Source organism: Microcaecilia unicolor, chromosome 13, assembly GCF_901765095.1.
Source record: "Microcaecilia unicolor chromosome 13, aMicUni1.1, whole genome shotgun sequence".
NCBI lineage: Eukaryota > Metazoa > Chordata > Amphibia > Gymnophiona > Siphonopidae > Microcaecilia > Microcaecilia unicolor.
Genome location: NC_044043.1, coordinates 82,759,938 through 82,772,773, shown reverse-complemented (window position 1 = coordinate 82,772,773; position 12,836 = coordinate 82,759,938). Strand labels below are relative to the sequence as shown.

The window sequence follows — 12,836 nt, the reverse complement described above, 5'->3', positions numbered from 1 at the left end:
ATCACTGAAGGACCCACCCTACAATAGCCAGGCCCTCTCCCCCCCCCCCCCCCCCCCCCCCCCCACACAATAGCCAGGCCACCTGCAACCAGTCACAGAATCTATGACAAGGCAGAATTTGTGTGTAGAGCCTGAACTGTTTCATTAAAACTTGGGGACCATGGTTCAATTTTAGCAAACAATGGAAAAGGTGCCGGTACTCAGTACCCCCTCAAAAAAAGCCCTGGCGCAAACGTTCCCAGCGCAGTAAGCTTAGTGCATCAGCCCCAAAGTTACTTACCCATCAACCTTGATGGCAACAAATGAAACGCATCAAAAACAAGCCAAACATTTTTCTCACGCTCATCCCTAGAAAATTGTCTTCATGGCTCTTGTTTTACTGTTATATCGACTGTTTTGTAATAAGCTGTGTTTTTTCTTTTTGTTTTTAATTTAGCTCATACCTTTTCAGTAATAGTTTGAGATGAGTTAGTGTCAGTTACAGGATGTATTTTCCTGTCGTGGAGGGCTTACAATCTAAGGGGCCCTTTTACAAAGCTATGGTAAAAAGTTGCCTTGGTGCTCCTTTTATGCTGGTCTTCCCTGCACACTAAGGCCATTTTTACTGCAACAGTAAAATGGCCACTTTTCCATTATTTGAATTAATGACCATGCACTAATGTTTTCTGCCTTGCTGTAATTTGGTACATGACGTATATGTAGATATGAGCATTAAAAGTGCAAGTACTACTACTTAACATTTCTAGAGCGCTACTAGGGTTACGCAGCGCTGTACAATTTAACAAAGAGAGACAGTCCCTGCTCAAAGAGCTTACAATCTAATAGACAAGTGAACTGTCGGTCCGATAGGGGCAGTCAAATTGGGGCAGTCTGGATTCACTGAACGGTAAGGGTTAGGTGCCGAACGCAGCGTTGAAGAGGTGGGCTTTAAGCAAAGACTTGAAGACGGGCAGGGAGGGGGCTTGGCGTAAGGGCTCGGGAAGGTTGTTCCAAGCATAGGGTGAGGCGAGGCAGACTGAGCGGAGCCTGGAGTTGGCGGTGGTGGAGAAGGGTACTGAGAGGAGGGATTTATCCTGTGAACCGAGGTTACGGGTGGGAACGTAAGGGGAGATGAGGGTAGAAAGATAGCAAGTAACAGTAGAGGCTGCTGGACATGCAGAAATGTTGCACAGCACACAAAGGCACATGGACTGAACAAAGGAACTGGTTTAAGGACTGCAGCACTCAATTCCTCTTGTTTCTCTTTTTCTCTCTTAACAGCTAAAATCCGAAGAAGAGAAGAAGCGCTTTGAGGAGGGCAAAGGGCGCTATCTCCAATCTAAAGCCAAGAGGCAGACCGAAATGAATTCTTTAACTCAGTAATAACTCAGACCTGAGCACCAACTGGAAAACACCTAGAAGTACTTAGAAATAATTAACTTGACCAAAAAAAAAAAAATTAGATTGCACTGCAATAGTCTACTGTTACGTGATGTAAATGTTATGTTAAGTTTTGTCTTAAAGTTTATTTATGATAAGAATATCCTGCACAGAATGTGGCATCTCAAACAGCAAAGAGTTCTCAGATCTGAGTTGTAGCTGCGTATCTTAAGATGCTTCCTGTTACAATAAATATAGATGGGCATTTAGGATGAAGCAGATCACAAAATGTGGTGTCCGCTTTTTCTTAAGGTTTTATATATTTTATTTATTTTTTGGGATTTATTAACTGCCTTTATGAAGAGATTCACCCAAGGCGCAGTGTACAGCAGGTTTTTTATAGTCTGCTGAGCAGTGGCGTTCCTAGGTGGGGGCGGTCTGCCCCGGGTGCACGCTGCTGGGGGGGGGGGGGGGGGTGCCACGCACGCGCCTGTCCGTCGTTCGTTCCATGCTCCCTTTTCCCCGGAACAGGTTACTTCCTGTTCCAGGGCAGAGGGAGCATGGAATGAACGATGGACAGGCACGCGCGTGTGGCACCCCCCCCCCCCCCCCAGCGGCGTGCACCCGGGCGGGGGGTTCTTTTGCGGGGGGGGGGGGGGGTTGTCCTTTTGCCGGGGGGGGGGGGAGGGTCGCGCTGCACCCGGGGCGCGGGGGCGCATCACCGATCCGCTCCGGGTGTCAGCCCCCCTAGGAACATCACTGCTGCTGAGCAAATTGTTGTTTACTTACTTAAAGCAAGTTTATTTAAAAGTATTTCCTTGAATAGCAATATTGACATTTGATTAATTAGGAGCACTGTCCCAGTAGCTGAGTGATAGTACTGTGCACTGCCATGCAGAGGAGCCTCAGTTTGATGCCATAACTCAAGTCTTCTGTGGCCCTGAGTTGCCTTGGCTGCTGCAGAGACAGCACTCACAACACCTGAGACCGTGGAATGAGTCATAGTCATTGCACAGTAATGACATTGAGTGACCAGATACAGAACCTGTGACTGCAAGAAAGAGGGGCAAGGACTGTCACTGCAATGACTGGACTTGGGTTTTAACAAAGAGTTTGATACCGTCCTGCGTAATAAACTGAGTGGCCTGGGGCTGGGTTTCAAGTTGAGTGAATTTGAAAATTGGCAGTCATTGACGACAGGGTAGTGGCAAATGGAGTTCACCCTGAGGAAGGATGATGATTAGGGGAGTGCCTCATAGGTTGGTTGTGTTTCATATCTTTATGAATGATATTGTAGAGGGAAAAGTTTGCCTTTTTGTGGATGACACTACATCGTGCAATAGAAGAGACATTCCTGATGGAGTAAACAGAATGAGAAGTGATCTAAGGTAAGACAGCCCAAAGTGTGGTGAAATGCTTGACAGTTAACATTCAGTGCAAAAGTATGTGGAATCATGCATTTTGGGTGCAGAAATCATGTGATGAGGGAGAGAAGCTGATGTGTACTCACCAGGAAATTTTAGGAAGGTAGTTTCTGATAGTCTCAAGGTACCAAAACAGCATGATAAGGGGGTGGCCAGAGAGATCATGAAGAAAAGACATCACTAGCAGAAAAAAAAGAGGTGATTGTGCCTCTGTACAATTCATCGATGAGACCTCTCTTTGAATATTTTGCTCAATTAAGGAGGCCCTACCTGTGAATTCCCCACCTCTTGCAGAAAGCACAGAATTCTGTACAGGCCCCGGCATCGGGTAAAGGGTTGTGAATTTGATATACCACCTTTTTGTAATACGACCAAAGCAATTTACATTGATTATATGCAGGTACTTCCTCTGTCCGTAGTGGGCTCACCATCTTAAGTTTTTGTACCCGAGGCAATGAAGAGTTAAGTGATTTGCCCAGGGTTGCAAGGAGCTGCATTGGCAATCGAACCCATTTCCCCAGGTTCTTGGCCCACTGCACTAACCATTAAACTACTCTGGGTCTCTCCTCGCTGTTTCTCCCCCACAACCACAGAACTCACACAGCAAGAAAGGCAGAAAGTGAACCGCTGCACATCGGGTCACTTCTCCTCCTCTGCTGACTTAGACCCAGTTGCTTATGTGAACCACACGGGCCGCACAGTTCACATGAGCAGTCAGATCTAAGCCAGCAGAGGAGAAGGAGTGACCTGATGTGCAGCGGTTCTCCTGCTTCTCTTGTTGCATAAGTTCTGCAGTCATTGAGGAGAAACAGAGAGGAGAGACCCAGTGCCGGCTGTGTGTGTGGGGGGGGTGGGGGGGGGGGGCAGAGCAAGGTGAATTTGCCATGGGAATAGTGGGATCAGATAGAGCAAGATCAGAGTGTGCCATGGGGATTGGGAGGGGGGGGAGAGAACAAGGTCAGAGTGTGCCAAAGAGATTGAAGAGGGAAGCAGAGAAAACAGTGTGCCATGAGGATGGGGGCCAGAGAAAACTGAAAATGCCATGGGGTTGGGAGAGGGTCACAGAAAGCAGATATGCTATAAGGATGGGAGAGGTAGCAGAGAAAACAGAAATTATGGTGCAGTGATGAGAGCAGGGGTGAAACTATCAGAGTGTGCCATTGGTGTGGGGGGAGATCAAGCTTCAGGGTGTGCCATGAAAGGAGGGGTGGGAGAGAGATAGAATGAGAAGTGGAGTTTGTGTGCCTTGGGGGATGGAAGAATGAGAGGTGGGGGGCAGACAGAATTAGGGGTCTTGCTGAGAGAGGAAGAGAAAACTGCAGTTGGAGTGATAGAAGAAAGCGGGGAACCTGGAGCCTGAGGAGGGGTTTTGGGGCCTTATGATGGGGGAATTCTTTTCAAAAATACTACAAACAAGCAATGGAGAATTTTGCAGAATTTGTAAATATTGTTCGCAGAATTCCTCCAGGAGTACATATAGATAGGGCAGTAGAGAGAAAAACAGTCAGAACTGTGTATGGTCTGTGCCAAAAGCCATATAAGATGAAATTTAAGGATCTAAGTATGTATACGCTAGAGAAGATAAAAGGTGTACTACTTGTGCTTTACTGATCCTTTTTTTAAGAAAATGTCCATAATTAAAAAAAAAATTAACATATCAAAAATGTAAATATCTATAAAAACAACAGGTTATCCACTTAATTTAACAACATTTCTATCAATTCATACTGGCAGTTGTTGACTTGCTTATAGAAATACTCTAATATAATGTATACTTAAATATCCTTTATTCAATATAATCAATACTTCAAATATCATCAAAATAGCCCTTTCAAAACCTTAGTCATGAAGCAACACACAAGCAAAGAAACCCCGGGAGCTCTCTGCTGTCCCAAACCAGTGTCAAATATCAAACATAGCCGAAAATTCTCTAAATTGTTCAAACCCCATAGTAACCCTTACGTACCACAAAATCCACCTAACCCATCAGTGAAACAGATGGATATGCCACACAGCCACTCCTATTCAATGTCTCTAGAATATACTATACAATCTACTTTTTATGATTCAAAGTTCTTTTCTTCCACCTATGTTTTCCTCTTTATTGCTGGGATGATATACTTCCAATGAAATAAGAGTTAATGATGTTACACCAATACATTACTTCCTTCATCTGCTTGACATCCTCTATTCATGTTCATTAGTGTGGCATTCCAAATATCAGATACCGAGCATAGCTTTGCTCTAGGAGAAATTCATGAAGTTTAACCCTTTAGTGTCCAATGTTCCCATCAATCTGTTCCCATATGGCTTATTACGGGAACATTGGACATTAAAGGGTTTTAAACTGACTAATACAAAAAAATAATACTAAAATGCATACTATTTGCCTAACACAGGGTCGAGAGTCCTCGATGCAAACAACGCTAACGGATGCGCAACAGCAAAATCCACTCCCTTAATATACCCTTTGGCAGGTAGGAAAATTAAAAAAATCAGCTTGTTAGCAATGCTGCCCAATCCACCTCTTTGTTAAGCACATAGGGCTCAACAGTGTTCCACTGAAAAATGAATTTTTGTTCCTCGAGACATAATCTCTTCAACCAAATCACCACCCCGATTGGATTTCAAATGCATCAGAACAACAAATGTGTAACTCATTAACCAAATCCCACGTCAGCTGTTTTGTGAATTTATTTTTTAAATTGAGTCTTCTACGGACAGAAAAATATCTACTGTACCTGAATGTACACCACTTCAGTAGCATTCAGGCTTGCAGGTATCTTATATATTCAGGTACAGTAAGTATTTTTCTATCTCTGGAGTGCTTAATGAAATGAGCTGAAGTGGGATTTGAACCTGAATCTCTTGGTTCTTAGTTCACTGCCGTAACCATTATGGTTTAGGCCACTCCTCCAGATCTTCATGCTTCTTTGTTAAGAATGTACATAGTACCTGAAGTTCTCATAGAGCCTAGTATTCCTTGCTCATTTTACATTCAGGGGAGAAGAAGGGGGGGAGGGGGGGGGAGCTACCACTGGGGATTAAGGAGGTGCCAAGCCTTAATCTCTCCAATGGCCATCTCCCCAAGCAGAGTACCTTTCTGTAACCTAGACCTGTCAAGTACTAGGTCTAAATAACAACATCTTTTTAGACATGGACATCCTTTCCCCTTCTGTGATTGGAGTTAGATGTTCATATTTTCGCACCTCCCTAGTCCTACTCAAAACAGTTTAGACCACGCCCCCTTGCCATATGAACATACTGTAGTGTTAGGTGTCCATATCCTGGCTTTATATAATCAGGATTTAGACATCCATACAATATGGACATAAAAAATGCTAGTTTTCAGATGTCCAAAACAAGAATAGAGCTTCTAAAAATAACTACCTAAATGCTTATCTACCCAAAGCAGAAAAATTACAATTGGACAGACTGGATGGGCCAATCTGGACTTTTTCTCACAGGCTAAGTTTCAGTGATAGTCTACAAAATAAATAAAGATACTAGGTCGGGCTCAGCGGCAGCCATCTCCTTCCACATAAGCTGTAAGGAAGAAAAGGAATTATGAAAGGTTCCAGAATGGTGACCTGACAGAATATCACCACTGGTCTATTTACTAAACAATGTATGAGTGCCTGGTTCAATGCAACTTAGTTACCACATTATTAATTGAGCAGGTACAATTTTCAGTGTTAACAAAGCCAGCAGTGTGCTGCCATTGATTTTATTCCCCTTTCGACTGGGGCATCACTGTCCATCTCTCCTCCATCAACACAGGAGTGAAAGTGTGACAGAAAAATACAAAAATTGTGCTAATTTTGTTGGGTGCCAGTGGCCTGCTGGAAAAGAGTTTCCAGGTGCACCTTGATAAGTTTGCTGACTTTGGGGCAATGCAAGTATTGTGATGAGCATTAGCAGTAAATCTGAAAGACTGAGGTCATCTTCAACACTCCCTGTAATAGCAATAAGGTTTATTCCCATCATTGATATTCCAGGGAATGTTGAAGATGATCCTCAAGTATCAACAAATGCAGTCGGAGACCAAGAAAAGATGATGGCGGAAAGATAACTGACATTGTCCCAATTGTTATGGGTGCCACTGGTCTGATTAAAAGGATTTTCCAAGGGCACATTGATATTTTTGCCTCTCTATATTACCTTATGAGCTTCAAACTGAGATTCTCTTTGGCTCAATGCAAGTGTTGAAGTGAAAACTAGCAGTAAAACTGAGATATTGAGATTATCGCCAGCATATCCTGACACGGCATTGTTCATTTTGGTCATGGACTATACAAAACTAACTTATTTGGAGACATTGGCCCTTCCCTCTATAGGTCTCCACCCCACACACCCTCCCATGCTCTCCCCAAAGCCTATAGGGCCTTCAAGTCTTGATGTCTTTCTCCCATCCCTTCAGAGCTTCAAATTGGGTTCCGACCCTCCTTCTTACATCCAGAACCTCCCATCCTCATGCCTACTCCATCAAAGTCTGATACAGGAGGCAGGATTGATCTCTAGTCACTCCTGCCTTTGCTATCTCCCAGATATTGAATGATGCCAGCCAATTTCATGTTTTCTTTGGCCTAGGTTTGATACTTGTGAACCGGTGTGGGGAGGGGCTATCTGCCCCTTTCATAGATGATTGATGGAGAAATAAATGGGAACTGTGAGGAGTGCTTTGAGTTCCATGTGACCTTCTGGGGAGGGCAGGATGGGGTTCTCTCTAGGGAGCAAAATGTTTGAAGGGGGCTAGGAGTGAGGACAGTGTTGGCAGGGGAAAAACAGAGCTTCCGCATGTGCATTGTACTTTAGTTATTTGAAATCCCTTAAGCTACTTGACCTCCTGCACCCCCATGGGAAAAAATTAAGCAATCATATTTGTAAATGCTCCAAAAACATCACACACACTCATTGGAGCTGATAGGTACAGTGCATTATTTTATTTATTTAAATATGTATAATTTTGTTGTGAAATAATATATATATATATATATATATATATATATATATATATATATATTATTCTATATTTTATTCTCCACCAATTACATATAAGGTAATGTGATAAGAGTAAGAATATGTAAGAAAAGGGGGAATTAAATACTATATTTGTTGAATTACATTAACCTGCACTGCAAGGTTTAAGGACATGTGCTCAGAACATAAAGACCATATATTTAACTTTAAAATGTTTATTTACAATACAGGTAATGTAATAATGTTACAAGAGAGAGTCAGTTTTTAAGGATCTTTCACAAGGGAAATGTGCTTTTCAAGATTAAAAGGTCTGAATTATGAATTATGCTGGATAATGGTAACTCACTTCGATAGAGGCTGCTGGGTGGAGTGATGAAGGAGATCCTGGCTGAAACAGAAGTCTTTCGTTGCAGAATTGTAGTTGGAGCCTGGAGAAAGTCTTATCAGGGTATGGGTGAAGTCCAGCAGGAGGCAGAGCGAAGAGAACCAGATCCCAAGAGCGAGAGCTGGGCATTTTCCAGGCTTTTTATATTTTCTTGCTGGACCCTAGGCTGAAGTCAGGTGGGCTGTCTGAGAACTGGCTTCATCTGGTTTTTGAGATGGGGCATGGTAACTGGTCATATCTTTAATGACATCATAAGACTTTCTGTCTGGACATCTGCTGTGATATACACATCCATAAGGCATCTGACAGGATTACAAGAGTCTGTGTCTGAGAGTAAGTGGCCGTCTTTTGTCTGATTAGATAGCTAGATGGGCTTTTCGGTCTGAGTCATTGTCAGAGAATAGGTGGAGTTTCACTGTCTTTGGTTAACTCCAGTCTCTGTGATTGCTGTCCATCTTCAGAGTTTTGTTCTTTGGAGATGTGGTGATGGGCTTAGGTATCCACCCAGCTAATTTTTGTTATCAGTAGTTTCCAGGAGGGAAGGAGAAGATGAAAGCCAGACCAGTTTATCTGATTCTGTCCCAATAAGTCTTTGCAGCTGTATTTATTTTATATATACATTTGTATCTGATCCAGCAAAATCAATAACTCTTGACAGTTAAACTCATATCATGCTACATTGTCATCTGTGACATCATAATTATGAGGACAGGAGCAAGAGTGTCTGTGATCTTCCAAGTGTGACTATTTTTAGATGAGCCAGGAAATTACTTGCAAGGAAACTGCTCCAGAAGTGTTAATATTTCACAAATATGTAATCTTAAAAGTATTTTGGATAAAATAAAGAAAATTTAAAACAATTATTACTTAGTATAGACTATTATTATTACTTGTCCTGTGCAGTTTTGAAATGATTCACATTGGACACTATTTTCATTTAAAGTTGCTACAGCTGCAACACTGCATTCTTCTCGTTTAGGCAGAAAGGACAGTGTAAGTGTCCTGTGGCAGGAAGTCAGAAGAATAGAAAAAGAACAATGACAAATATAATAGGTCCGAAAAGATTCTTCCATGTGCTTCTCTAGTTGCTGTTTCTCCACTTACCTTGCTATCTAATTAAATGGAAATAGGTGGGATGAAGATGGAAAATGGTCTCAGGGGAGAGGGGAAGATGAAGATTCTATTGAAAAATATTGAAGTTTGGGGTAATGGCAGTAGTAAGTCGATAGAATATAAATGAAGGATGAATGTGTATAATTCTCATATCCTATATAATAAAACTCACCCTCAACGTTCTGAGGACACTGACGTCACTGTCAGTACCTGCGGGCACTTCCGGTTCAAAGGGTTCGTGGTGGTGAAGCCACCGAAATTGCTGTGTCTGGGCCCCGCCCTCGCGTCAAATGTCATGACGTCGAGGGCGCGGAGCACTGGCGTCAGTGGCTTTACAACCAACAAGGACTCAGGAGATGAAGGTGGCGTGCGTTGACGAGGTCCGGAACAATGGCGGTCAGTGGCTTCACAATGCCGAAGGGGTGGGTAGGGAGGGGGGATTCGGGAGGAAAACCTTGCTAGTGCCCGTTTCATTTGCTCCAGAAACGGGCATGTTTTACTAGTATACATATATATATATATATATATATATATATATATATATATATATATATATATATATTCTTCCTAGTACACAAACATATATTGGGGTAACTCTATAAAGCATTTTCCACATGTAAATCCTGTTTTATGTACAGAAAGGAGCTCTTATATGATTGAGTAGGGGTGTAAGTGCATAAAAATGTAGGTGCATGGAAAGAGTGCATCTATTCTATACAGTCTGGGGGGAGGGGGGAATTCTATATATGGTGCCTTAAAAATTGGTACCAAAAAACCACGCAATTATTGTGATCCTATAAACTACGCCTAAAGTTAGGCGTAGTTTATAGAATATGCTCACGTGCCGTTCTTACAACTAAAATTTAGGTGCACCCATTTAGGCCACCTAAAACCAGGCCTAAATATCTATGCCTAATTTAGGTGCAGATTGGATGTATTCTATAATAGTGTGTATAGTTTTTTTGAAATGCCCACAACCTGCCCTTTCCACGCCCATGGCCACACTCCCTTTTCGAATGCACACATAAGTTATGTGCACCTGTGATAAGTATGAGGCTGTCCTATCTGGGCTAGGCCACTAGAGGGCGCTAGTAGGAGAATAGGTGGAGGTCGCTAGGACTGGGGAGAGCTCTGGGAGGTCCACAGGTGTAGGAGGTTATGGGCTGGGTCCTGTGTAGCTAATTAACCACTTTATACCCCACCTGAGTGTGAAAGGAAGAGAGGGGAGCTAGCAGCAGAAGAAGAGAGAGCCCCTGAAAGATACTGGCTAACCTTATGGACTTGTGGTGGGCTGGGTGTCCAAAGGGGATCAGCAGGCTGGAAATCCTGGGGTAAGAAGTCCCTAAAGCATTAGTGTTTGACTGTGTGTCCTCCGTACTTATATGAACTGTGTGTTCAGTGAAAGGACTGTGTGTCCAAAGAAGAAAGGAACTGTGTGTTCACAGAGGGGACTGTGTGTCCAAAGAAGAAAGGACTGTGTGTCCAGAACTGTGTGTTCAAAGGGAGGACTGTGTGTCCAAAGTACTGAGAGAAGCAGGCTGCAAAGCCTGGGGTGAGAGTCCCCAAAGTATTGGTGTAGTACTGAGCCCATGTATCTGTGTGGGGAGGCTGTGTGAAGATCTATGAAAGCAGAAAGTATTAAGCTAGAAGAAGTGTGCCCAGGGGCTGGAATAAAGAGTTGCCTGAGAAATATGCAGTTGGTGAGACCTGTTTAATTTGCTGAGTGGGAACCAGGTCACCCTGAGCTAGAAGGGGTAGCACACTAATTTGCATCTGGTCTGCATATTGAGCACCAGGTCACCCTGAGTGAGAAGGGGGATATCACACACCGCATTATAGAATATGCCTAGACAGTTATGCACGTTAAGTCTAATTAAAGGCAATTAGTGCCGCTAATAGGTGTTAAGTACCAATTATCAGTGCTGATTGCCTTGTTAATCAAGTAAGTTGTGAGTGCAGTTTGGCCATGCAGCCAAATTAGCGCAAAGAGCAAAACAAAAAGTACCAGGAGCCTTCAAAAACAGGGGATAGAACCTTTAATCATATATTTTGATGAAATGGTCCGTGTTTCGGCGCACAGCGCCTGCGTCAGGGGTCGCGAAGTGTAACTGCATGCTATCCCTTCGCACAGTTTTCAAGTAGAAACAAACTCTCACAGACACTGATTTCGTGATGAGAAGGTGTTTGTCTGTGAGAGTTTGTTTCTATTTGAAAACTGTGCGAAGGGATAGCACGGAGGCGCAGCTTATTGCTTCCAGCTAACAGCCATACGCATTGTGCTACACTTTGCTACCCCTGACGCAGGCGCTGTGTGCCGAAACAGGGACCGTGTCGGGTCCATTCTAGGATTGTTTCATCAAAATATATGATTAAAAAGTTCTATCCCCTGTTTTTGAAGGCTCCTGGTACTTTTGTTTTGCTTTTTGGACTTTTGTTTGTACTTTGCTCTCTCTCTTTGCTATACGCCAAATTAGCGCACACATTTGAAGGCACCATATAGAGAATTTGGGGGTCTGTTCAAAGGTGTACTGAGGATGTTTGTAGCTTGTGTGGAGCAGAGGCAGATTTGTGATATGCACATGTATTTTAAACTCACGTAGGGCTAGATTCCGTAAATTGTGCCCAGTGCTATTCTATGAAGGGTGCTGTGAGATGAACACTCTTTATAGAATAGCGTTGAGTGTGAGGACTGGCACCAGCTGAAACCAAGTTGTAAATCCTGCCATGCAAGTTGGGTGCGGATCTGCGGTACTCTATAATACTGCAGGCAATTTTTCCAAAACACCGCTGACCCACCCATGGGAATGCCCCCTGTGCAGTTGTGCATGGATACACTTAGGCGATATCCTATGCCTGGATGTGTAAGTGTATTTGCACGTCGATCTACCCTCTATGCCCTGTTTTGGCACCCTGCATCCATTGGAACATACTTCCTTGCCAGCATTTGGGCACGGAATTAGCGCTTAACTTCAGGTGCCATTTATAGAATTTTCCAGATAAAGTAAAAACACACATTTATACCTTTGCAGTAGGTTATCTAAAATTACAAAGTAACAGTGCAGAAAAAAAATACAACTTAAGTAGTAAAACACAGACACCCTATTCCAAATTTAAAGCTCCTTTAAAAAAAAAAATTTTTTTTTGGTTCGTCCTTACGATTGCTTTTGGGAATTTCCTAAAATCCCACCACAACATTGATCCATAATACACATACTTATATAAATACAATGCAATGCAACTGCTTCTATTTTGCAATTAACAATAGCTTGGTTCATTGTGGATTACAATAAATTAGACCATATATTTCTGAGATGTTGAACTGTGTAAAACAAAATCAGGTTAACACAATCTAAAGTAGACTTCATATCCTTGCAAAATATCTAACTTGCAATCTTCTTTAATATGTCAGAGCTAAATGATGTGGTGTGAAATACCCCTAACTGAAACCAAAATGTAATATGGCCTCATTGCTCCATTCTCATAAACTGTCCATTTGTTCCATGCATTCTAATTGCATTAATCAATCTTGTTGGCCCATATGATGATATACTTCACACAACTTCCTTTTCATTAAA

At 42.7% G+C, this 12,836-nt stretch overlaps 1 protein-coding gene across 2 annotated transcripts in view; it reads left to right on the top strand.

The window, feature by feature from the left end:
* The window catches only part of ACOT7 (acyl-CoA thioesterase 7), a 204,934-nt gene extending 203,496 nt beyond the window's left edge, over nt 1-1,438 (top strand). For both annotated transcript variants that reach the window (XM_030185905.1, XM_030185904.1), the window contains one exon: nt 1,261-1,438. In XM_030185905.1, the coding sequence (XP_030041765.1) occupies nt 1,261-1,362 (102 nt within the window). In that variant the 3' untranslated portion in view covers nt 1,363-1,438. The remainder of the gene's footprint in view (nt 1-1,260) is intronic.
* The last annotated feature ends 11,398 nt before the right edge of the window (nt 1,439-12,836 follow it).